General features: G+C 45.9%; 1 protein-coding gene across 3 annotated transcripts; it reads left to right on the top strand.

The window, feature by feature from the left end:
* Positions 1–1,597: 1,597 nt before the first annotated feature.
* On the top strand, positions 1,598–25,015 carry PLA1A (phospholipase A1 member A). Of its 3 annotated transcripts, none has more exons than XM_028712384.2 (11): positions 1,601–2,345; positions 3,455–3,656; positions 4,198–4,375; positions 5,922–6,030; positions 11,725–11,826; positions 13,600–13,689; positions 14,637–14,804; positions 17,655–17,744; positions 20,151–20,259; positions 23,013–23,177; positions 24,067–25,015. In XM_028712384.2, the coding sequence occupies exons 1-11, from the start codon at positions 2,324–2,326 to the stop codon at positions 24,149–24,151; spliced, it is 1,320 nt and encodes a 439-aa protein (XP_028568217.2). In that variant the 5' UTR covers positions 1,601–2,323; the 3' UTR covers positions 24,152–25,015. The 3 variants fall into 3 exon arrangements, with proteins under 3 accessions (XP_028568220.2, XP_028568217.2, XP_028568216.2); XM_028712383.2 differs by having other exon boundaries at positions 1,602–2,376; XM_028712387.2 differs by lacking the exons at positions 23,013–23,177; positions 24,067–25,015 and adding an exon at positions 21,878–22,140 and having other exon boundaries at positions 1,598–2,376.
* Positions 25,016–25,944: the final 929 nt, after the last annotated feature.

The following is a 25,944-nucleotide window of genomic DNA, read 5'->3' on the forward strand; positions in this document are numbered from 1 at the left end:
ACGGGAGCCGGGGGGGGGTGGGGGGGGGTGCTAGGTGGCACCTATGAAACATCACCACACGCCTTCAAAGAAACAGAAGCACAAGGTGCCTCCGTTAATGTGGGATTTTAGATTGGATTTACTTCCCTTAGCGGATTCTCCCCATACTGGGAAACTCCCTAGTTTAATGGCGGTGATGGGAGTGCTGGCAAACTAATGGATGATAATGATTTCATGGGTATCTGTCAAGGCCAGGACTCGACAGGATGAGGCGAAGAAAACTGAAGCACATGAAGCACTGCCATGCTCTAATCCACAACAGGGAAATTCTGGCGGGTCCAGGATTCCTCTTTGCAGGGATGAGCCCTAGGCCCATGGGCCAGTATGCTCATGGCGTCCCTCCAAACAGCCACCAGACATGCTGTCGGCAGGGGAGGTGGTTAAGCATGTGCATGCTGGGCATAGACTCATAGAACAGTGGAGCTGGCAGGATCTGTGCCCCCTGGCAGCATGGGGGCTTCACTCTTTCTCCAGTTATTGATGCTTCTTGCAACTCCCTCCCCCAGCTGGGTTTTCCCTCTTCCCCTGCCAGCCTGCTCTGAGACCAGCGCACCCGAAAACTGAAAGGAAGGATGGCATGGAGAGAATGAGAGAGAGCAGAGCAGTACAGGGAGTCAGCAGCTAGCCAGGTTTATTTGTTAGAAACCATTGGTCATCACAAAAACACAAAAAATGCAAACAGTATAATAATAATAATAATAATAATAATAATAATAATAATAATTATTATTATTATTATTATTATTATTATTATTATTATTATTATTATTATTATTTATACCCCGCCCATCTGGCTGAGTTTCCCCAGCCACTCTGGGCGGCTCCCAAACAAGTGTTAAAAACAGTACAGCGTTAAATGTTAAAAACTTCCCTGAACAGGGCTGACTTAAGATGTCTTCTGAATGTCAGGTAGTTGTTGTTCTCTTTGACATCTGATGGGAGCGCGTTCTACAGGGCGGGTGCCACCACCAAGAAGGCCCTCTGTCTGGTTCCCTGTAACTTGGCTTCTCGCAATGAGGGAACCGCCAGAAGACCCTCGGAGCTGGACCTCAGTGTCCGGGTAGAACGATGGGGGTGGAGACGCTCCTTCAGGTATATTGGGCTGAGGCCATTTAGGGCTTTCTAGGTCAGCACCAACACTTTGAATTGTGCTCGGAAACGTACTGGGAGCCAATGCAGATCTCTCAGAACCGGTGTTATGTGGTCTCAGCAGCCGCTCCCAGTCACCAGTCTAGCTGCCGCATTCTGGATTAATTGCAGTTTCCGGGTCACCTTCAAAGGTAGCCCCAGGTAGAGCGCGTTGCAGTAGTCCAGTAGTATAGAAGTGCATCTTGACATAAGGCGGTCCCCAATACACAGAACGCCTTGTTGTGCAATGACATTTTGAGCTGCTAAGGCAAACTAAAACTCCTTCTACCTAGCAGGGGTGCCAACTTGAATAAATTATTGTGGGGGTCCCCACATAACTGATCACATGGTGCAGTACACATGCACCATTTGAATGGGAATGCACATCATCTGTGTGGGGGCCCGGCCCCCTCAAATATTTCATTGAGGGAGCCAAAGAACCCCACGGCCCCTCGGAGCTGGCTCCTGTGATACCTAGTTTTATTTATCCCCATCCACCAATAAATAACACAGGCAGACACGAGGGGACAGACAAGAGAGCTATCAAAGGTTCAAAAAATTAATATTTCCTCAGGTGCAGTCCTTCACACATTCCAGGTAATCCTAATTGCTTCACACAGTCCTAGCAGGGCAAATTCTGGTGGTGTACCTTCAGGGCAATCAATCCTTTGCCTTAATTGGGCAGTTGTTGCAGCAGCTTGAGAAATTAATTCATTGGGCACAAAGTGCCTTTGGAGATAGACTTTCTCCTGTCTTGTTTGCAGCGTCTTCTGCGCAGCCTCTTGCCATTGATCTGAGGCCGCCAATCAACCGCTTCATTCCATCCCTATCTTTTGAAACAGAGTTAGTAAACAGGGCTTTGACTCTCTGCCAGATGGTTGTGTGGCTTTGATTCACCAGTGTTTGTCCAGCGGTCTGAACAGAGGGGTCATTGAAATGCATAGAAAACAGCACTGGGAACCCCTCCTACTGAGCTGACGCCTGGATTCAACCGATTGCTGCAAAGGGGAAAGGAGCTGCTAGTGTCCCGAGCCGCAGTGCCTGTTGACCATTAACCAAGACCCCAAACCGATCCGCTGGGCTTTAGTTCACACACCCGTTCATCTACTACAACCAGGAAGGACCCAACAGGGAAGATGGTTACTGACCCAAGGAGATGTCCTCTCTTAACGATCATGGTACGACTGCTTTTCATCTTTGTTGGTGCAGGTAAGGAAGATACTGGCAGGAGTTTGAATGGCAGACGTGGAGAGAGCCAGGATGCCTCTGACCATGGTGCATTTTGACAGTGAGCTCAGCAAACAGTAATGCAAACGAAGGCATGCAGAACATGCAGGTGGGTTGAGATAAAGGAGGTGTGCACAACTGGTGATCTCTCAAGCTGAGCTCTCAACCATATGCTCAGTGCTCCTCTTTTTTTGCAGGCCCAAGTAGCGCAGGTTAAAGGAGACGGGCTGCAGGAAAGCAAAGGGAGGCAACTTGGCCCCCTCAGGATCTGTTCTGCCTGGCCAGAAACATTTTGCGCAGTGGGAAAATATGTGCGCTGGGAACTAAGCTTTGTGCAGTCGGGCAAACAGAGTTTGAAAAGGAGATGGATTATTTACTTTTGAAGAAATGGGTGGGGGAAAGGTGAAAATACAGAGGAAGATTAATATTATTTCTTTTGTCAGATTCTGTTATCTTATACTAACAGTAGATCATCATCATCATCTAAAACCAAACCTGGGTGGCCCTTGCACCTCTCAGTTTGAAAGCAAAAAAATAAGATTGATTAAAAATAAGATTTATTCAAAACACCCCACCAGGGTCTTGCATGCAGTAGCTTTTCGTACCTGTGCGGAGGGAAGCTGAGCCATGGAATGCTGAGGTGGTGATTTTGGGGTGGGGTGGGGGGGCCTGTTTGATCCCCTGACATATTATTGTATCCTTGAGGAGAGAGTAGCATTGGAGGGACAGTCTGAAGCTTTCACAGCATAAATTGTCTATAAGAGTCCTCCCGCCACCCCAGTGTTGGCCAAATAAGATCAGAATCCAGGCTGAAATCTTCACTGTTCCCAGAAGAGTGCAGACAAAAACGATTCATCCAAAGTTGTCTCTAAGACTTTCAACAACTTTTCTTGTGCATAGTTAAAGAGATGGGATGTGGGAAGCTTCAGAGAAGCTATGCAAACTGGGGAAACGGATCACTGGTGTTTTAAGCAGCATTTAATAATACCACACAAGTTTTATTTAGTGCTTTTGTTACATAACAGCCGGCTGTGCATACTTTGCTTACATCTCATTTCAGGGTCTGAAAATATTGCAAGAAGCCAAGCGTGCACCGATTTCCAGTCTGCAAGCTTGCTGCGCGGCAGCAGTCTCAAAGTTCAGTTTCTCCTGTTCTCCTCTTCCAACCCCAGCTGTGGACAGCTGCTCTCCACACGGGAGGACCTGCAGAACTCCACTTTCAATGCCACCTTGGGAACCAAAGTAATAATCCACGGTTTCAGGTACAAACATACAAAAAAAATGGATGGTCAAGCTAAAGTTAAATTAAGTGGCAGCCATTTCCCTTGTTTACAGCTTTTCCATTTGTGTGGGGACTTTCGATGGCCCAAGGTGAAGATGAATGTAAGAAAAATAGATTGTGGTGGGGAAGAATCATTATTAAGGAAAAACACAAGACCAGCCATCGGAAACCTAGCAGTCGGGGTTTTCAGATGAACCCCCTTGCATGTCACAAGAAAGCCTAAGGGGCTGCTGGGGCCTGCCTTCTGGCCAGTGTGCTCACCCTTTGTATTCTGCTGGCCGCATCTTCAAGAAGCATGAGCAGCAACGAGGGATGCCGGAAGAGTTTGGTTCGGTTCACATTTTAATAGCTTGTGAAACTCCCGAATTTGTACTTCCTCAAACACTATGCAAAACGAAACACAGTTATCTGCTGGAATTCAGGCTTCTCCAGATTTGGGGGGTGCAGTGCTCCAGCCCCCCCAGTGCAAAAGTCAGCATTGCATGAGCTCCTGCCTTCTTCCCTTGCTTCTGTCTTCTCAGAGTCCTGGGCACAAAGCCCTCCTGGACAGACGGGCTGATCAAGGCCTTGCTGCAGGCAGCCCAAGCCAACGTGATTGCTGTCGACTGGGTCCACGGCAGCACAGCAGCCTATTACGCCGCAGTGGAAAATGTGATGAAGTTGGCACTAGAAATAGCCAGTTTTATTCGCAAGTTGCTGGTAGGTGGAAATGGATTTCTGAGTTTGGGTGTTTCACGAAAATGGGCCAACCAGCTATAAAATGGTGGTGGAGAGGAGCACAATCAACTGGCAATTACGGACATAATTTTCTCTATATATCTAATCCCTCCCTGAAAGGGTGTTCCACTTTTCAGCATTCCCTAAGATAGGTAAAGACATTGTCTCAGACTCCCTATTATAGAAGGAATCTGCAGGTCCAGAGGCTCTAAGTTCTGAAAAGATTTAATTTTATATTTTCCCTGCCCCTCCGTGCTTCTCAAAAAAACCCCACAAACTTTTTACTCATTTCCTGTCATTTCTTCTCCTCTAATACTAAATTTGTGTCCTATTCCCCCCTGCAAACTGCCATTTTCCATCTCTGCTCCATACTCCTTTCATATTCATTTCTTCCTCCTGTAACAGCTTCCCCACTCATCCCCTTCCTCTCTGTTCCTGGTTAATTGTTATGACTTTTAAAAATATTGACCCTTTTATTCTCTCTTTCTAACTTTCTTTAAAGCCCAAAACTGATCCTTTTCCCACAGAGGAGGGAGGAGAGACTTCTGGGTTCAGCTGGAGACTTGATAGGAAGGAAAGGGGAGGACTGTGTGTGTTTGTGTGTGTGTGTGAAGCAGAGGGGCTAGAAAGCTCAACAGAAGCCCTAGGGGATTTCTCCTTTTCCTTTCTCTCAGTGTGCGAATTCCTCTCTTCCTTTCTTCCTCTTCAACTTTTCATTCTGTAGCCTCCAGTGGATAGCATGGTGGGGCAAGGGGGGCCGTGGCACAACCCAACGCCCCCACGACAGGCTCCCTCGTGTGGCTGCTGCCTTCCAGAGCTGCGGGGAGGCAAGTCACGCGCGGCCTGGATCTTGAGGGCTGCAACGGTGCCTCCTTCTCATGGCCAGTGAAGGGACACCTGCCCCAGGCAGAACTGCTGCTGGCCAGAAAAGCATGCACCCCGTGGTGGGAGCACGGAGAGGAGAGCTGCCCACTCAGCTGGGATCGGCTGGCACCTGTCCTTGTGCTGTGCGGCCAGGGAGAGATGGCCAGGGAAGGCTGTGCTTGGTGCCTCGGCCAGCTCTCCACCACCCTCCTCCTAGGCCTGCTGCAGCTGTGGCTCTGGTGCAGCTGGGATGCCACCAAGCCTGCCCAAGAACACCAGCTGATGCTCCCAGCAGGAGCTCGCTGAGTGGGTGAACACAGCATCTGGCAAGCAGCCTCCATGAGGAGCAGCCACCGCAGAAGTTCCCTTGTTGCCTCCTGCACAACGCCTGCCAGGAGGTTAGGGGAAGCAATCCTTGCCTTGCCCGGGGTGCCAGTAACACATGCTATGCTACTGATAGATTTGCTTTCTAACCAGCCCCTGTTCTGATGCTTTCCTATGTGCTGTACATGTGGGGAGCTGTTGCTAGTGACCATTAAAACAAAAGGCTTGCAAGAAAAAGGGAAAGGCAGCAGTGATGAGATCTACCGGAACTTCTGGAGGGCTTTAGGGAAGAAATACGATGAAATGGCGTCAATTAATCCTGTTCATCCTAACATTTCAGGACTTGGGGGTGCCTGAGAAATCCATCCACCTTATTGGGGTGAGCCTTGGAGCCCATGCCGGGGGTTTGGTAGGCCATTTCTTTGAAGGCCGACTGGGAAGGATTACTGGTAAGGAGAATAAAAAGGGAAAACGTCTATATTAGCCCTATATCACGGAATGCAGTTTCTTGAAGATGGACTTCTGGCAAGCGATGGGCTGCACCTCACAACGGTTGGGAGGAATGTTTTTGCAAAAAATCTCAGAAACCTCATCAGGAGGGCTTTAAACTGACTAATGTGGGGGAGGGAGACAGTGCTCCTGAAGGTAGGAGTCTATCAATTGATGAAGATGATCATCCAAATGTCATAGACCGAATGGAGCAAAGAGCATGCAGACCTAGTGGTGGGAGGAGAAAATCCTTAAATAAGAGACACGGGGGAATGATTAATGGACTTCAATGTCTGTACACTAATGCGCAAAGCATGGGAAATAAACAAGATGAGCTTGAGCTCCTGGTACAGCAAACTAAATATGACATAATAGGAATCACTGAAACCTGGTGGGATAAATCCCACGATTGGAATGTAATAATGGAGGGATACAATCTATTTCAAAGAAACAGACCAGACAAGAAAGGAGGAGGAGTGGCGTTATATGTCAGGGATGTGTATACCTGTGAAGAGATCCAAGATTTAGAACCTCAAAGCCAAAGTGAGAGCATTTGGGTCAAAATTAAGGGAGAGAAGAATAACAGTGACCTCATTGTGGGAGTTTACTATAGATCCCCAAGCCAAACGGAGGACATAGATGATGCCTTCCTGGAACAGATGGCCAAGCATGCAAAAGGAAGGGAGATAGTAGTAATGGGGGACTTCAATTACCCGGATATTTGTTGGATGTCAAACTCAGCCAAGAGCATAAGGTCAAACAGATTCCTCACTGCCCTTGCAGACAACTTCATTGTTCAGAAAGTGGGAGAAGCAACAAGAGGAACAGCCATTTTAGATCTGGTCCTAACCAATGTTGATGACCTGGTTAGTGGGGTAGAAGTGGAAGGATCATTAGGCGCGAGTGATCATGCTCTTCTGAAGTTTACTATACAGCGGAAAGGAGCAGCCAAGCATACTAGGACTCAATTTCTCGACTTTAAGAAAGCCGACTTCATAAAGCTTAGGGAAGTGCTGGGTGAGATCCCATGGACAGTAATACTAAAAGGAAAGGGAGTTCAAGATGGCTGGGAGTTTGTTAAGAGGGAGATAGTAAAAGCACAACTTCAGGCAATACCAATGAGACGGAAACATGGAAGGTGCCTAAAGAAGCCAGGGTGGCTATCTAAAGAACTTTTAACTGAGTTAAGATTAAAAAAGGATGTGTACAAAAAATGGAAAAGGGGGGAAACCACCAAAGAGGAATTCAAACAAATAGCCAGCACGTGTAGACACAAAGTCAGAAAAGCTAAAGCACAAAATGAACTCAGGCTTGCTAGAGAGGTTAAAAGCAACAAAAAAGGCTTTTATGGGTATGTTCGTAGCAAAAGGAAGAACAAAGAAACCGTGGGGTCACTCAGAGGAGAAGATGGTGAAATGCAAACAGGGGACACAGAAAGGGCTGAACTCCTCAATGCCTTCTTTGCCTCAGTCTTCTCCGATAAAGAAAACAATGCCCGACCTGAAGAATTTGGAGCAAATGATTCAGCAGAGGAAACACAGCCCAGAATAACTAAGGAGATAGTACAAGAATACTTGGCTAGTCTAGATGTATTCAAGTCTCCAGGGCCAGATGAACTGCATCCAAGAGTATTAAAAGAACTGGCAGATGTGATTTCAGAACCACTGGCAGTCATCTTTGAGAATTCCTGGAGAACAGGCGAAGTCCCGGCAGACTGGAGGAGGGCAAATGTTGTCCCTATTTTCAAAAAGGGGAAAAGAGAGGACCCAAATAATTACCGCCCAGTCAGTCTGACATCAATACCAGGGAAGATTCTGGAGCAGATCATTAAGCAAACAGTCTGTGAGCACCTAGAAAGGAATGCTGTGATCACCAATAGTCAGCATGGATTTCTGAAAAATAAGTCATGTCAGACTAACCTGATCTCGTTTTTTGACAGAATTACAAGCCTGGTAGATGAAGGGAACGCAGTGGATGTAGTCTACCTTGATTTCAGCAAGGCATTTGACAAGGTGCCCCATGATATTCTTGTAAAGAAGCTGGTAAAATGCGGTCTTGACTATGCTACCACTCAGTGGATTTGTAACTGGCTGACTGACCGAACCCAAAGGGTGCTCATCAATGGTTCCTCTTCATCCTGGAGAAGAGTGACTAGTGGGGTGCCACAGGGTTCTGTCTTGGGCCCGGTCTTATTCAACATCTTTATCAACGACTTGGATGATGGACTCAAGGGCATCCTGATCAAATTTGCAGATGACACCAAACTGGGAGGGGTGGCTAACACCCCAGAGGACAGGATCACACTTCAAAACGACCTTGACAGATTAGAAAACTGGGCCAAAACAAACAAGATGAATTTTAACAGGGAGAAATGTAAAGTATTGCACTTGGGCAAAAAAAATGAGAGGCACAAATACAAGATGGGTGACACCTGGCTTGAGAGCAGTACATGTGAAAAGGATCTAGGAGTCTTGGTTGACCACAAACTTGACATGAGCCAACAGTGTGACGCGGCAGCTAAAAAAGCCAATGCAATTCTGGGCCTCATCAATAGGAGTATAGCATCTAGATCAAGGGAAGTAATAGTGCCACTGTATTCTGCTCTGGTCAGACCTCACCTGGAGTACTGTGTCCAGTTCTGGGCACCACAGTTCAAGAAGGACACTGACAAACTGGAACGTGTCCAGAGGAGGGCAACCAAAATGGTCAAAGGCCTGGAAATGATGCCTTATGAGGAACGGCTAAGGGAGCTGGGCATGTTTAGCCTGGAGAAGAGGAGGTTAAGGGGTGATATGATAGCCATGTTCAAATATATAAAAGGATGTCACATAGAGGAGGGAGAAAGGTTGTTTTCTGCTGCTCCAGAGAAGCGGACACGGAGCAATGGATCCAAACTACAAGAAAGAAGATTCCACCTAAACATTAGGAAGAACTTCCTGACAGTAAGAGCTGTTCGACAGTGGAATTTGCTGCCAAGGAGTGTGGTGGAGTCTCCTTCTTTGGAGGTCTTTAAGCAGAGGCTTGACAACCATATGTCAGGAGTGCTCTGATGGTGTTTCCTGCTTGGCAGGGGGTTGGACTCGATGGCCCTTGTGGTCTCTTCCAACTCTATGATTCTATGATTCTATGATTCTATGATTCTATGAGCCCATGGGGAAAAAAATCTGAAATGAAGGATTCTTGGCCACTTTGCCATTACACCTGTCGAGGTGATTTCTAGCAATCCTACTGGTTTGACTAGTTTGACATATCCACAATCAAAAATCAAGGGCTGGATAACCTCTTAAACCTTTTTTGAGATTATTTATGTATGTTCCCACTGTAGCCCATGTTTGGTTAGCCCAAAAACAGAAAATGAGTGAGGTCCCAACTAAAGAAGAATGACAACTTAAGTTGACAGATTATGCACAACTCACAGACTTAACATATAGAATAAGAGAACAAGAAGAACGTGTTGAAAGAAGATTGGAAAACGTTTGTTGAATATATGGGAAATATATTGAATATATGGGAAATAATTGTATACAGCTGAAAACGCTGGCAGAATTCAGATAAATTCAACAGTTTAGATGGATGTAATAATGGAATACTTAATGGTATAGTTTTTGTAAAATATGCAGGGATTTATGATATGTAAAATGAACCATGGAAAGAGAAGAAGGAAAGTCATTGATATCTTAAGGATGTAAAACAAGTATTTTAAATTGTAAAACAGAAAAATTAATAAAAATTACACACACACATTCACAAAATCAAGGGCTGGAAAGGATACGGATGCCTCTTTAGTTCAATATTTATAGAATTAATTGGAATAGCTAAACTATTTGGCACAGTGTATTAAGAAAAAAAGTTGATGTTGAGAAAAATGTAGGACGCCACTACAAAATGTTGAGGATTATAGCACAAGCCAAAAAATCCAGGATCCATAAGAGAGTCTGGCTCTTGGGCTAAACTGCTGCAAGGGCACTTTGGCTGAGCTAGAGACCTGCTGAGCTGGGGCTCAGTCCATAGAACTTAAAGCCGCAATATGTATGCCTGTTTAAGTCCCCCCAAAGGGGTGTTCTGAGGGGCGAGATGAGGCAAAGAGAGATTTATACCCACCCCAAACCTTTACATATTTGGAAGGAGCATCAGTGCACCTCTCCTGAGACATTTTCTTGTCTGCTTTTGTCTTCCTTGCAGTAGATCTTCCTGCAGAGGAAGGAACTGCAATTACACACTTTGCACAACATCAAAACCTTTTCCTCCTTTGAACGCCAAAGTTGCTGAACCCAGAGTGCTAGCGGAAACCTGACTCTGGGCATATTTCACCCAGGGCTCTCTAGTCGCTATATTTATAATTTCTCTCACCAGGGCCACGTCTGGAGGGGGACGTAAAAGGGGGCACACTCCTCAGGGAGCATTTTAGGAGGGCAGCAAAATTATGTGGTGGCTCCTGGAAGGTCGCCCAGCGGGAGGCAAGCAAAATGGAGGCCGGGCTGAGGGGGCGCCATTGCTCCTGTTCCTCTCGCAGCCTATTATTCAGGTTTGGCCAAGATGGGGGCATCTTTGGGCTCTTCTGACCCAACCACTGAAGCCTCAGGGTTGCCCTCTGCTCTCATCTAGTGATCAGCCCTGAGCCTAGAGAGAGGCCTCTTGCATGGGGTGGGAAGCTACTGAGGGCATCCAGACTACTGTCTGCAGTAGCAGACAGGGCCAGTGTTATGTACTGAGTTGAATAGGATTCAGAATGCAGCAGTCTGATTGGTCCTAGAACAATAGGATTCAGAATGCAGCAGTCTGATTGGTCCTAGAACAATAGGATTCAGAATGCAGCAGTCTGATTGGTCCTAGAACAATAGGATTCAGAATGCAGCAGTCTGATTGGTCCTAGAACAATGCAGCAGTCTGATTGGTCTGCAGGGGCCACCCAATCCAGCTCCAAGATGGAAGTGAATCCACAACCTGATTGGCCTACAGGAGAATTCCGGAATTAGCCAATCACGTGCTCCCATTGTGTAAATAATGTATATAAAGCAGATACTTTGAGGGGACATTCATTCATTCCTCCTCACCACTATGAGCTGAATAAAGAGCATGAAATCCACTCTCGACTCTGAGTATATTTCAGCCAGAAAGTTTCCAAAGGTGGGGGACTTTGTAGCAAAGACCTCTGAGAGTTTGCAGAATCTCTCCGCCCGTCCCTGCATCACGGAGACATCACAATCTGTACCCCCACCCATATAAGGTGGAGCTAGACATATTGACTGGCTGAAAGCAGGGTAGGGAGTGGGCAGGCGTATCTGGAAGGGAGGTCAGGAGGAAGTGGAGAGATTGTGGCGGTCCCATTAACTAAAGTGGTGCTTCAGGTTAAGAACAGTTTCAGGTTCAGAACGGACCTCCGGAACGAATTAAGTACTTAACCCGAGGTACCACTGTAGTTGAGAGATCAAGGACCAGATTGGTAAAGAAAAAGTGTTTTATATGTGTTGTATGTGCAATATAACACTGACACTAGATGGCACTAGATGGAGTCCCATCTTTCCCTACCGGATTTCCCTGTATGAGTTTACCACGCGTTGAACTGAATCGCCTCTTTGGTGTGTCTAGAATCCAGCCCTAGCCACAGACTTCCCAGACCATAGTAGTACTCTTGTTTTTCCTCCATATTCCAGGTCTGGATCCTGCAGGGCCCAAGTATACCAAGGCCAGCCGCGAAGAGCGCCTAGATCCGGGAGATGCTGTCTTTGTGGAAGCCATTCACACGGATGCAGACAGTACGTTGGTTGCACTGGCCAATCCCATGATGCTTCCCAAGCCCTTTGTTTGCCCCTCCTTCTGCAATGGGGAGAGCTGGAGCCGAGTTTTATGAAGATACCAGCCCAAACACCCTGCTTCCTGCGGTGGTGAACCTGCAGGAGGTCCAAGCTCTCTAATCAAGGTGGCCACTTTGTGAATGTTGTCCCTACCACTCTATATTCCTGGCCAGGAGAAGATAATTTGGCTGCTCACTTTTTGTGACTGCCATCAGTACAGTCGTACCTTGGATCCCGAATGCATTGCGAGTTTAACATTTTGGCTCCCGAACGCCACAAACCTGGAAGTGAGTGTTCCGGTTTGCAAACGTTCTTTGGAACTTGAACATCCGATGCGGCTTCCGATTGGCTGCAGGAAGCTCCAATCAGAAGCCGCACCTTGGTTTCCGAACGTTTGGGAAGTCAAACGGACTTCCAGAACAGATTCCATTCCGTTCGACTTCCAAGGTATGACTGTATATCTTGTGCCTTACAGAGTTCCACAGGCAAATGTAGGCAAACCCCTGTTCTCAAGGAGCTTATAATATAAAATAAGCAAAGGGGAGAGATGGAGATCCCTCCAGGTCCCTTCAAAGCCTATGATTTTATATCTGTAAGATGGTAGTCTGTAGGAGAAGGAACTGCTGAAGTGGTCAAACTAGTTAATGCCCCCGGCTAAGTCCTTTTTACCTGTCTAAAATGTTGTTCAAGTACAAGTGTCTTGGCATAGAAGCTAGTGATGCTTTGAGAAGGAGAGGGCAGGTCTTTCCTCCACCTGCTTGCCTGACTGGAGAACATGTCCTCTTATAGGTAGGAGAGCAAGGGCTGGCCTTTATCTAGTCTCACCTGGAGCTGGGAAGCCACAGAGAGGCTAGATTTGTTCTCTGCGCTGAGTACAAAGAAAGCTAACTGGGAAATAAGATTGGCTGGAGTGTTAATGCTGTGAAACCCTCCAGCTTATATGTGTGTGTAATTAAAGCCATATATCATAAAGAAACCAGTGACCTGCATCCCAGTGAAATCAAACCCATGATATGCTCTCACAACCCTGAAGTCTCTCACCACTCAGAGATTGGGGTACATATAACAGTGCCTTTTCCCCTATACGAGTAGTCTTTCTCCCATTCTGGCTGGCACACAACAGTGAATTGCACGACTGTATTTAAGTTGTTTATTATTATTATTATTATTATTATTATTATTATCATCATTATTATTATTATTTCACAAGATCAACACACAATGTGGGTGCAATAAAACCTCAGAGCACTTTGCAAAAAGGTTAAAACAATAAAATGATCAGTTAAGAATAGTTATAAACAACTGCTGGGTCACTGTTAGTGTGTGCTTTGATAGTGTATGTTATTAATTTCTGAGTGCTAATACTTTCCCTTTGTTATATTTAGCATTTATAGTAACATTACTAAAATCTACAAATTGTAATAAAAAAGTCTATTTTATAGATCCACACCACATTGTTTTGTTGCTGTTTAATCGTTTAGTTGTGTCCGACTCTTTGTGACCCCCTGGACCAGAGCACGCCAGGTTTTCTTATGATAAGATCTCTTCCTCCCCCATATGTGTGTGTGTGTGCGCGCACACACACACACACACACACACACAGGTTTTGTGAATTAGGTTAATGGATTTTCCATTTGTGGTCAACCCTTCTAACTGGGACTTTGCCCTGAATATCCAGATGGAATATTTTGAATGCGAGATAGAAGTGCAATCCTAACTCAGGTCTTCTTTCAGATTTTGGTATCCGGATACCTGTTGGCCACATTGATTACTATGTCAATGGCGGCAGAGATCAGCCTGGATGTCCCCGTTTTATATCATCTGGTAAGCTTACTAATAGAAGCTGCTTTTCATTGCCATTCATCACTCCTGACCATTTATCATTGCAAGTTTTCAATGAAATGGAGGCAGACTATATCAGGAGGTCCCTCTATTCAAGTCCAGTGAGTGCTGTCAAAGTAGTAGCAGGTTTGCCAGCTGGGCCAGCCCACCCACAAGGCAAGGTGAGGCGGCTGCCTCAGGCAGCAGGATGCACAAGGGCAGAAATCTTTGCACTGATGTCCACATTCACTTAGCAATGAATGCAACCCATGGCAGCAAGTTCCTCAATTTATTATTTCTATTAAATTTGTCGGTCACTTTATCTTGTTGCCCAGGGCAAACAAATAGATAAAAAACCCCACATTGATACATTGAAACTAAGCAGAAAGAGAAATACGGGTACCTCTTAAATCTCTAAAAAGCCAAAGGTCGTTAAAGTTAATTGTTGTAGAGACTCTCCACCACATGTGGGATTGAGTTTCATAGCTTAACTGGTGTGTTATATGTACACTAGTTTTATTGAATTTTCTCTGATACTTATTTAGAGAAACGTAACTAAGTGGTAAAATAATATGGGCTGATAGAGCCTTAAAATATATTTTACCCCATATGGTGCTCCATGTATTTATGGTGATGTTTACATTGAGATCAGATTCCTATAAATATTTTTGACACTTTCTGTTGTAACAACAACAATTCTACTCTGGGTGGATTCCAAGCCCCCCAAAATCTGAAAAAAAACCCAGACATTTCCTTTAAAATGTTAAAATCCACCCTGATGGGTGTGTTGGCCCCCGAAAAGAGGACCTGTCCGGGTTTTCCCAGACGTATGGCAACCCAGGGCTTCTGGATGCACAGTCTTTGCCAAAGGTGAGAAATGCTGTTCCACCCGCTGAGTTGATAATCAGGAGTGCTTGCCTCATTCTATATGCTGTTTTCCTCTTCTTCAGGCTATAACTACCTGATCTGCGACCATATGAGATCGGTGCAGTTCTACATCAGCGCCTTGACTGACCCCTGCCCCATGATGGCTTTCCCTTGCACGAGTTACAAGGATTTCCTAACTGGCCACTGCCTGGACTGTTTTCCCCCTTTCCCCCTCTCCTGTCCAACAATAGGTATGTTGCTCAGCTTGTCTCTTGGGTGAATTAGAAGCAGCATCAGGCATGCAGAGGGATCCAGAAATCCAGAATTTGGCTGGAAATTTTGCGTGTAGGAGAGGTGTCAGGGATCCAGTCTTGACTGTCAGGAGTGGAGCTGAAGTCTTACTGTCCTTAACAATCATGTTGTAATTTCTACGCAGGTAGGAAATAGATGGGATTGCAGACATAAACTCTGAATGGCAGGATGTAAGATTAAATAGCCCGAATCGATGCAAGCCCCCCTGCCAATTGTTTCGTGAGTTGCTTTGCCTTCAGACTGTGGCTTGGCACTGTATGAATCAGCCTCAGCAAAGCAGCACCGGGCTCACACCCTCCTGCCTCCTGTGCGGCCAGGAGAAAGAGGTCTGCTGAGAATCCTTTCAGAGTTAAATATTCTCCGCAATGCGTGCAAATCAGAAATTCTGGTTTAAATGGTTAGTTGCTAAACAAGCCAGTCTCAAAGCAAGGGTTCTGAAGCGGGCTTATTTGACGCCATGCAGAGTGAGAAAAGTCAGCCCTTGGCCAACCTTGGTGGCCATCCTCTCAGGCGGCAGCAGGAGGGGAAACATGAGACAGGTAACCCAGGCAGGTGATCTCCCCCTCCTGAGCAGCGACACAGGTTAACCGAAATGAGTGTGTTTGGTACCCATGAACTGCCTGCCTGCGCACATGGCATCATTTGAGGTGACCGATAATCAGATCTAGAACTGCAGTCCAGTTTGGGATCCACATTTAGTGGTCTGGAGATCCAATTTGTGTGCCTTTATCTGTACCGTAGGCATTCATGTATAAAAGAGACTGAAAATGAAGTACAGTCGTACCTCGGCTCCCAAACGCCTTGGGAGTTCCTGCTCCCGAATGATCGGAAACCGGAAGTGAGTGTTCCAGTTTTCGAACGTTCTTTTGGAAGCCAAACGTCTGACGGGAGCTTCCTGCAGCCAATCAGAAGCTGCACTTTGGGTTGTGAATGTTTTGGAAGTTGAATGGACTTCCGGAACGGATTCCATTTGACTTCCGAGCTACAACTGTCTTTGTCTTTCTGATACACCCTCAAGTGAAAAGCCACTTGTCTTGCATTGTACTCTATACTGAGCTCAAGCCAGAGTTTCTCTGGTTTTTACTACCACTTGGCTTTTCCATACTCTGGTCGCCACAGAGATATCACAGGGATGGGTTATTCCCTACCAGTTCCTACCACATCCCTTCCGACTAAGGCTGGGCAGGTGTTGGGATGGAAAATACCTGATCCCTTCTCTGGTTAAAGGCTTGGAGAGAACCAGACCTCCCAGCCTCCACCCCAGCTGTTCTTAGGTCTGTAAGGAGAGGGGGAAACGCAGGTACAGGTGCTGTTCTAATAATAATAATAATAATAATAATAATAATAATAATAATAATAATAATAATAATAATTTATTATTTATACCCCGCCCATCTGGCTGGGCTTCCCCAGCCACTCTGGGCGGCTTCCAAAAAAATTAAAATACTGTAATACATCAAACATGAAAAGCTTCCCTAAACAGGGCTGCCTTCAGATGTCTTCTAAAAGTCTGGTAGTTGTTGTTCTTTTTGACATCTGGTGGGAGGGCAGGCGCCACCACCGAGAAGGCCCTCTGGCTGGTTCCCTGTAACTTGGCTTCTCTCAATTGAGGGAACCACCAGAAGGCCCTCGGTGCTAGACCTCAGTGTCTGGGCTGAACGATGGGGGTGGAGACGCTCCTTCAGATATACTGTTCTTGGGGTGTTTTTGTTTTTCTTCGCAGAGCTACCAGCAGGTCTCTCTGTTTGAGAGAGATGGGTTGCTTCACATTGCGGAACAGTAGTTCGGAGGAAAGAGTTTACCACTTCCTCTTCTTCAAAGAAGCAGCCAGGCCTTAGGCTCTGTGCTGGTTTTTGCTTCACTAATCACAGACCTTTCCTGGTTTGGACCAGGAGGCAGCCCTTGGCAAGGTGCCGGGTGTCAGCTCAAGCAAACAGTCTCTTACTTGTGGTGACAGCTAACACCAAAGAAGAGGAGTAGCAAAACACCTCCCCTGATCCCAGTTGGTATTTTTACCTTCAAAATTATGAAGCTTCTACATATACTTCCTCCGTGAGCCAGTCTTGTGCTATGCTGAGGAGACCTGGCCACAATTCCCAGCGTATCCACGAAGCTCAGAGGTCACCGTTTGGTCCGTCTCCTTACTTCAGAGGGTTGTTGTGAGGATAAAAGGAGAGGAAATTCATGTGTGCTGCCCTGAGCTGCAAATGTGACCATAACAGTCTCTTAGTAACAAAACTGCTTTGTTCTCATTCCCTCTCTTTGCTCAGACAATGGAAAATAAAATCACCAAAGGGATGTCTGAGAAACGAGCCGAGAGATGGTCTTGTTTTGTGATCTAGATTCTGATCTTGCTTATGCTTAATACAAAGTGACAGAAATATCTTCAGTGGTGATGATGATGATGATGATTTATTTATTTATTTATTTATTTATTTATTTATTTATACCCCGCCCATCGTGACGCATACATAGATACAGCGTACATGTCTGCAAAGGCTCTGTTTCTTTCTCTCAAACCAAATACCCTAAACCCAAGTTCTTCTAAGAGATGCGTTTGACAGCTTGTATACCCATGCACAATTAGCGAAACAAGAGAGATGTCTTTTCTCATTTCACATACCGTATATTCTACATCTGCTAGCTATGCTATGCTGAGGACTGAAAATCTCTCCCCCCCCCTTTGACTGCTGGGTATCTTATTCAGCCTTCCTCTCACATATTGAATTTCACCAGGTCACGTATTTCACTGACATAAGGACTAGAAACTTCATTTATTCTTGTTTTAGGACTGCTAGACAATGGAGGAGTCCACGTGGGGAAACTATCGACAGAGGTAAAGGTTTACCTGACCACAGCTGCATCAGCTCCATACTGTGGTGAGTGCATCCAGAGGGCTGAGATTTTCTTGCTATTTCAAGGCAACAGCAGAGAATATCAAAATCCCACAGAGAGCCCCTTACAGATGTAGTGTAAGGAATGGGCTCTCATGCACTCTTCTCACACATCTGACTTGTGCACATTTGTTTGAAGGCCTGCATAGAGCCTGCCCATGCGCATCTCTCTCCATATGATTGGGAGCTGTGTTTTTTCACAGTCACATGGGAGACCTCTAGACACCCAGAGCACATATCTAGGCTTTGTGCAGGGCATGGGTGGAGCACAATGCCATGATCTACTACCAAATAAACTTGCAGGGCATGGGTGGAGCACAATGCCATGATCTACTACCAATCTTTGGGGGGCCAGAGCGAGCACTTTTGGAATTTTGAGGAAAGCGCATTGGGTGTTAGTCGTACAAAATGGCTGCCACAGTGCCACGGCCTAACACAAAATGGCAGGAGGGAGGGTGCAGCATAAAAGAAAATGGCTTCCACATCTTAAAAGAAAAGAAAAATAGATGGGGCCACAAAACGTGGGGGCATCCCCTTCCCATTGGTCCCCAAAGGGAAAAAAACCTATGCCAGCCATTGGCATACTTACAGATAGATGCTATTTGCACCTCTTTTCTGTTCAGAATGGAAATTAAAACAGGTGTCCTGTCCTAGAATCCAATGAACTGTGGGTAGGTTGAAGGGGGCATGTTCACCGTAGGAGAGGCTGAGCCAATGCAAACAGGAATTTAGCAGGAGGAGCAAACAGTCTAATGCATTATGGATTTGGAGGGTATATTTACTGAGACCATTCGCAGGCCCCGTAAGAGGTACATTCAGTCATGCTGATTCCATGCTGGCAACCCCTGATCTATGCAGATCTTCAGATAAACGTGTAGGTCAGGGGTGGAAACAGCTGCTATGATCCTACTCCCCCCTGCACATGTAGCATGTACGATTGAAAGATCTGAAAGGGGCTCGTGGGGGCGAATGCTTCACTAATGCTGGCTGCGTGAATTGATTTCTCTACACTTGATGGCTGGAATTGAATGTGTGAATTGGCTCCAGTAAAAAACATTCATGGTCAGAGATAGAACAGTTCAGTCTGTAGTGTTAAGGTCTCTGATGCTGAGGAACCAGCTCCGAAAAAATTGTAAAATGCATCCAGAGCTGTGGATTATGTCCGTTCCTAACTCTAACTTTTAACAAAGGAGCAGTTAAATGGTTTGTTAACGGAAAAATCCGAGGGCTCCCTTGGACAAAAAAACAAAGACACCAACCAGGATAACTTGGAGCAAATCAGCAGCCTGTAGGCTTGGCCTTTATTGAACTGTTGCAACAGGGTGTTCCCCTCACTTGCAGGAGAGAGGAAAGACAGAGAAAAAATGGTGTGCCAGGTCTTATAAAGACTTTTGAAATTCCCATCCTGTAGGTCAGGGGTCAGCAACCCGCGGCTCCGGAGCCGCATGTGGCTCTTTTACACCTTTGCCGTGGCTCCGGGGTGGATACTAGCGAGGGGAGGAGGCACATTGTGCGCCCTGACACTCCCCACTGTGGCGTGCGCTGTACTGGCTCTGACGTCGCATGGGGGCGGTGCGTGCGTTAGTCACGCACCGTCCCAACGTCACCTTCCTGCCCGCTGTCAGATCGCGGCTCCGGAGATATATTTGTTTTAAATGTCGCAATGGTTTTGCGGCACCCAGTTTTTTTCCCTTCGGAAACGGGTCCAAGTGGCTCTTTTTGTCTTAAAGGTTGCAGACCCCTGCTGTAGGTCAAGCCCACCCCCAGAAACATCATGCATACATCACAGAAAGGAGGGGTTGAGGGAGGGGTGGTGGTGGTGGTAACCTGAGTGTCCTGTCACCTGGCTGGTTCCCCCTTTCCCCCTCCCCATGAGTCATTTTCAGAAGACAAAAGATAGTCGCAGTTTCCTGCCCCCTGAGGGGGAATCCAATCACTGTTCTTTTGTTATAGTCCGTGTTGAATCCACTCGTGTATGCAGTCCCTTGTGTTGTTGATGGTCTTCTGTCTGAGACCATCAGGGTTGGCATAGCAACTGGGCAGGGCTCCTGTGGATGTGCTGGGATGTTCAAGGGATTATGGCTGGCCTGTATCAAACCTTACCCATTTTGTAGTCCTTCCTTCATGGAGTAAAATAAAAGTGGAACAGTGCAAATCCGATGTATGGTTGATTTTCTATGAATTTATAACAGAAGCGTAGCGTATGTAGTGTGTGAGTGTGTGTGAAGTTTGTACAAACTGAATGATTGGGGGGGGGGGGTTTCCTGCTACAGGTTTGAAGAGGGGTAAATTATGGATGGCTTTGCAAAAGATTAGCAGCCATCTTCTGTTAAAGCCGGAGTCTAAAGATATTCAGTGCTTTTTGCCCAAAATGTGATCTCTGTTGCCTAGTGTATCATAGCCTGGTAGAATTTCGCCTGCAGACGAGGAGGACTTCGGACACCAACATTGAGATCTCCTTTCTCAGCAGCAACTCCTCATTCAGCACCAGCATCATCATGTAAGTAACAACGGACAATTTTGAGGTGCTTCTCACGATTCTCTCTGTCCCCCTTTCCTCTCAAGATTTGCTTAGCTGACCGTGCAGTCCTCTGCATGGTTGTTCAAAAGTAAGGCCCATTAAGTCCAATGTGACTTACTCCAAGGTGAATGTGTACAGGATTGCAGCCTAGGTATCTTCACAAGACTCTCTGCCACAGTCACATTTGTGGAATATAACAGCAGCACAAACTTCCACCCAAGAGTAGACCCTTTACCCTTCCCCTTCCCCTAAATAACAGAGGGTTATTACTTTGAACCTTTGTCAATTTCCTGGGGAAGATCCACCCACTGAGATCATTCACCTAGAAGCACATTATTGTATTATGAACCACTTCCCTTATCAGCCCAGTCCTCCCATATTTCCACCAAACTCAGCCAAGGAACACACAGACCAAAGACACGTCTTTATTATTCATTAGTTTGGCAGGTGAAAGCAAGCAGCGATTCCTTCCCAGGGACTGCAACCATCGTACTTGAAAGTGTTACTTGCCAGCTAGTAGCATCCTGCCAGGAGAATGCCTGATTGGCAAGGATAAGGGGCCACATGGGGACATTGAGCACCACAGAGTCAGAGAAGTGGGCGTCAACCTCCAGCTTTTCAGCAAAAGGGGTGGCCCAGTCTGAAGATGGTGGTTCTTTCTCAAAACACTGGCATGCACATCCCTGAAACAGCCCATGGCATCCACATCTGCTTGCCCTTGACAGTCAGGGCCAGGCACTTCACTCGTAAGTTCTCTGAGACGCGTTTTCAATTTATGTTAATAACAAATGTGTGAGATTGCATTTTCTTTGAAATAAAGAAAAACACTCCCATTGGCATGCAGCAGGAGAGAAACTGCCCTGTCCCCAGGACACCTTAGACTATGAGCAGCACTGGATAGGGGTAGTTGCAATATTGCTAAAGTACAAATTGAACAGTAGGGGGCACCAACAGGTAAAAAAAGGTGAAGGTAAAGGACCCCTGGAAGGTTAAGTCCAGTCAAAGGCGACTATGGGGTGGCGGTGCTTATCTCGGGCCGAGGGAGCCGGCCTTTGTCCACAGACAGCTTTCCAAGTCATGTGGCCAGCATGACTAAACCGCTTCTGGCGCAACAGAACACCGTGACAGAAACCAGAGTGCATAGAAATGCCATTTACCTTCCCGCCACAGTGGTACCTATTTTTCGAATTGCTAGGTTGGCAGGAGCTGGAACAGAGTAAACAGGAGCTCACTCCGTTGCGGGGATTCGAACCACCGGCCTTCCGATTGGCAAGCCCAAGAGGCTCAGTGGTATAGACCACAGCGCCACCCGCGTCCCAACAAACCACCTAGTTGTCCACCCCTAGAGGTGGGCGAATAGTTTTGCAGTTCCCTATCAGAACATTTCACTGTTTGCTCATTGCTGAGAATAGGGAGATTAGTTTACATTTTTCTGGTTCAGTCTTGTTGTCTTTCTTGATTATTGGGGCCACCCTCTCTTGCTTAGAGCTGTAAACATGGGACTGTAAATTGTTGCTGTAGTTGTTGTTAATGTGTGCAATATATATATATATAAAGATTGTTGAGGGAAGGCAAGCAACATCCCTCTTTCCTGCAGGAGGCTTGTCATCTGACTCCTTTGTTCTTTCTGCCACAAGAGAGAAGAGCTCTTCAGCTGCCAGCTGCCATCCTTGCAGGCTTGTTTACTATGCTAAACCTGACAGAGCAAAAGATTGTGGAGCAACTTCTCTCATTTTACCGAAAGGGAAGGTGATGGGACTTCCCAAACATGCCAGGAAATAATCTTGGGCAATTTCACCCTCTTTTTGCACCCAGGAGGAAACCTTGCTACTCCCCCACCTCCCTTTTTTTTTTTTACTCTTCCCTTTTGTATAGCTTAGGAAACTCTAAACAGTCAAAAAAAGAGGAAGGGACACACAAATACATACAAACAAATAAACAAACAAATGGGTTCTGAGGGAAGGTGCACCCAGGAAGGACGTGAAGAGGTGCAGGGATGAACCTCCCAGAATCTCCTTGCACGTGCAAAAGACTAAACACCCATCAAAGGACTGGAAAGTAGAAATATAGGGCATGCACACTGGCAGAGTTTATGCTACTATTTCCTAGTGGGCTCGGGGTGGGGGTAAATCAGGCATGTCCACAGCCCGTTTTGAAGGCCTAATCCAGCCCACCGGCAGGTTCAATCCGGACCCTGTGGTCGGCCCTCACACATGTTCACTTCATCAAATCTGCCCCTCTTTGAAAAAAGTTTGGGCACCCCCAGGGTAAATGGGATAGGGGGGAAACATGGAACAACAGCTGGGGAAACATGAGCTGTTTACAGAAGGCTGGTAATATTGTGTGGACACTGAGGTCCAGCTCCGAGGGCCTTCTGGCGGTTCCCTCAGTCAGTGCAAGAAGTGGAGCTACAGGGAACCAGGCAGAGGGCCTTCTTGGTAGTGGCACCTGTCCTGTGGAACGCCCTCCCATCAGATTTTAAAGAAATAAACAACCACCTGATGTTTAGAAGACATCTGAAGGCAACCCTGTTTAGGGAAGTTTTTAAAGTTTGTTCTTTTGTCGTGTTTTTAATATTCTGTTGGGAGCAGCCCAGAGTGGCTGGGGAAACCCAGCCAGATGGGTGGGGTATAAATAATAAATTATTATTATTATCATTCCCAAAATATGTGAATGGGGCATGTACAAGAAGTCCCTGTTGCTCCCTCGCACCCCCTTGTTGTGTTTGGCAGACCCAAGCAGCAGACCGCGGGCAAAGGCCTCCTGCCCCACTCTGCCCCGCTGTGCCAGATGAAAAGCGTGATGCTGCAGCATCGTCACAAGACCTGGAGGAGGAATAAAGAGGAGACTCCTGTTTGGGGCCAGTTCTGTACTGCTCCCCTGCCTGTCGACACCAGGTAACCAAGATGCATGATTTCTAAGGACTCAACCGGCAACTTTACCGAGTGAGGAACGGAAAGCCCTTTTGTCTTTATTTTATGGTGTTTGGGGTTCATGCAGATAATCAAGAGGTTAACGTGAGGGATTTCTTCCCTTTTCATTAGGGGTTGCTCTCAAAGGCCAAACAATGCCCACTTGTGTGGGAGAAACTGGTAATATAAAAACCTAGACCTGTCACTACAGCTGCCTTGCATGTCCCACCCTTTTACATGGTTTTGGATGTTTTGTGGTATTTTATGCATTGTGACCTTCCATTATTTTTATTGATTATAGTTTAGTAATTCTTTATTGTAAACTGTTCATTATTGGCTGACATATAATTCTACTGTTTACTATTATATTCCAACTGAATATTGCTTTATTTGATACAAGTAGTATATTTTAAAGTTATGTTTGTATTATGACTTTTTGGTATTGGATCAGATTATTATAAGGTGCGTGATCTATCTGTTTTGTTGTTTCTTCAGCTTGTAAATCGCCTTTTCTATAGTAATATAGAAAAGAGGTATACAAATTAAAAGTGAAATGAAAATGAAAATGAAGGTTGGCAGGCTGACAAAACAGCCTGAACAATCCTGAGGTGGCCGCTTCCCCTTGCCCCTGAGGGACTGTGGCTCTGGACTTGCGCAGGACAGATGTGCAGTGGGTGACCAGCTTGATGGGCTGCAGATGTTGGACTGCAATTCTCAAAAGGGCCAATAAAAGTTGTACGATGAGAACTGTTGTCTAATCTTCTAGTCACCATGTTGGCTGATTTAATAGACCTTTACCAAAAAACCTCCCCACCTCCCAACCCTATCACTGGATTTGTTAGCATCCTTTAACTTCAGTCTTTTTCTTTTACAGTAAGGAGATATTCTGTCTCCCTCAGCTGCTGACTCTGACACGAAACAACCCACTTCTACACGACCTCACCGTTGCCTGTGATTAGCACAACTGAGCTAAGAGATAACAGGAAGAGTCCTAAGGGGGAAAGCATATATTCTGAAATAAAAAATGTGATAGAAGCCCGGTTGTCGGGGAACTAAGTGGATGCAGATACAGAAATTCTCTCAGTTCCCGCGTTCTCTCAGTGTTTAGGAATGGAATTCTTTGAAGCAAATGTGAGCTGCATTTGTTCACAGCACATTCTTGTCCGTAGATTAGACATAATTAATGTTGCGTTCTTTACATGTTGCTTTGCTTGATGTTTCGTAATGCTGTTATCCTGACGCTCCCTGCAAGAGGAAGATTTTATTATTCCTTCCCTCTTCTACATCAGCTCAATATACTAGCTGACAGCATGCTGGGAGTCAGCAGACTATGAGAGACTTCCATTCCCAAGTCAACCCAGGAAGAGTTTGCCCATTTCTAGTGACTAGGGGTTGTCTTGTTTCCGATAACAGCTGCTAAAACTCAACCATTTGTAAAACAAGTGCAGTCTTCACTGAGGAGTGTCTGATATCATGATTTTGGCTCAGGTATTCACTGATGCTAATAGTCTCCTTTGATATTCTGTTTGTAGCTTCTGCTGCAGCTGTTATGCTTTCCTAACATGTCAAAACAAGTAGCACGTAAACTATGTATTATGACATCAGATTGCTCAAAGTGGTAAGAAGGAAAAAGGATTGCATGCTTTAAAAAAAAAAAAAAAAAAGGCGTCACAACTACCAGTAAAGAAATATAGGATTCAGCCAGTGCTTTTCTTCTAGAAAAAATATGCCAGTACTGCGTATCCTTGAGTACCCCCAGGAAAAAAAGCACTGGATACAACTATGTGATTTACTGAGTCAATAATAAAACATAACAAGAGGAAGAGGATTGTGTGGTTTATATATTATAGGTTCTGTACTGCGGCATACCATCAGGGAGAGAAGCACTGCATTTAGGGTGCCTGAATTGGCAAGGAAAGAGGTATTGGGTTGTGAAAGTCAACAAAAATGTTGTGTCACTGAGTGGTAGCTGTGAAACAAGGTGAATTCTGTGACGCAGTCATTGAAATAAAACTGCCAATATCATAATGCCATTATTAAAATCTATGATGCAGTCGCACCTGCAATACTGTGTCTAGTTCTGGTTGTCTTGCCTGGAAAAGGATATAGAGCTGGAAAAGGTTCAAACAAGGGCAACCAAAATGATTGAGGGGCTGGAGCAACTCCCCCACGAGGAAAGATTGCAATTTGGGGGCCTTTTTAATTTAGAGAAAATGTAAAGCGGGACATGATGCAAGGTAAGGTAAAAGGTAAAAGACCCCTGGACGGTTAAGTCCAGTCAAAGGCGACTATGAGAGTGCGGTGCTCATCTCGCTTTCAGGCCGAGGGAGCCGGCGTTTGTCCACAGACAGCTTTCCGGGTCATGTGGCCAGCATGACTAAACCACTTTTGGTGCAACGGGACACTGTGACAGAAGCCAGAGTGCACAGAAATGCCGTTTACCTTCCCACCACAATGGTACCTATTTATCTACTTGCACTGGGCTGCTTTCGAACTGCTAGGTTGGCAGGAGCAGGGACAAAGCAACGGGAGCTCACCCTTTTGTGGGGATTCAAACCGCTGACCTTCTGATCGGCAAGCCCAAGAGGCTCGGTGGTTTAGAGCACAGCACCACCTGCGCATGGTTTGGTGAAAGTCGATAGAGAGAGGTTCTCTCTTTCTCATAACATCAGGACTTGGCCCCGTCCAATGAAGCTGGATGTTGGACAAAATAAAATCCTTATTTACACAGTGCATAGTAAATTTGCTCCCA

The sequence above is a fragment of the Podarcis muralis genome, chromosome 17 (genome assembly GCF_964188315.1).
Source record: "Podarcis muralis chromosome 17, rPodMur119.hap1.1, whole genome shotgun sequence".
NCBI lineage: Eukaryota > Metazoa > Chordata > Lepidosauria > Squamata > Lacertidae > Podarcis > Podarcis muralis.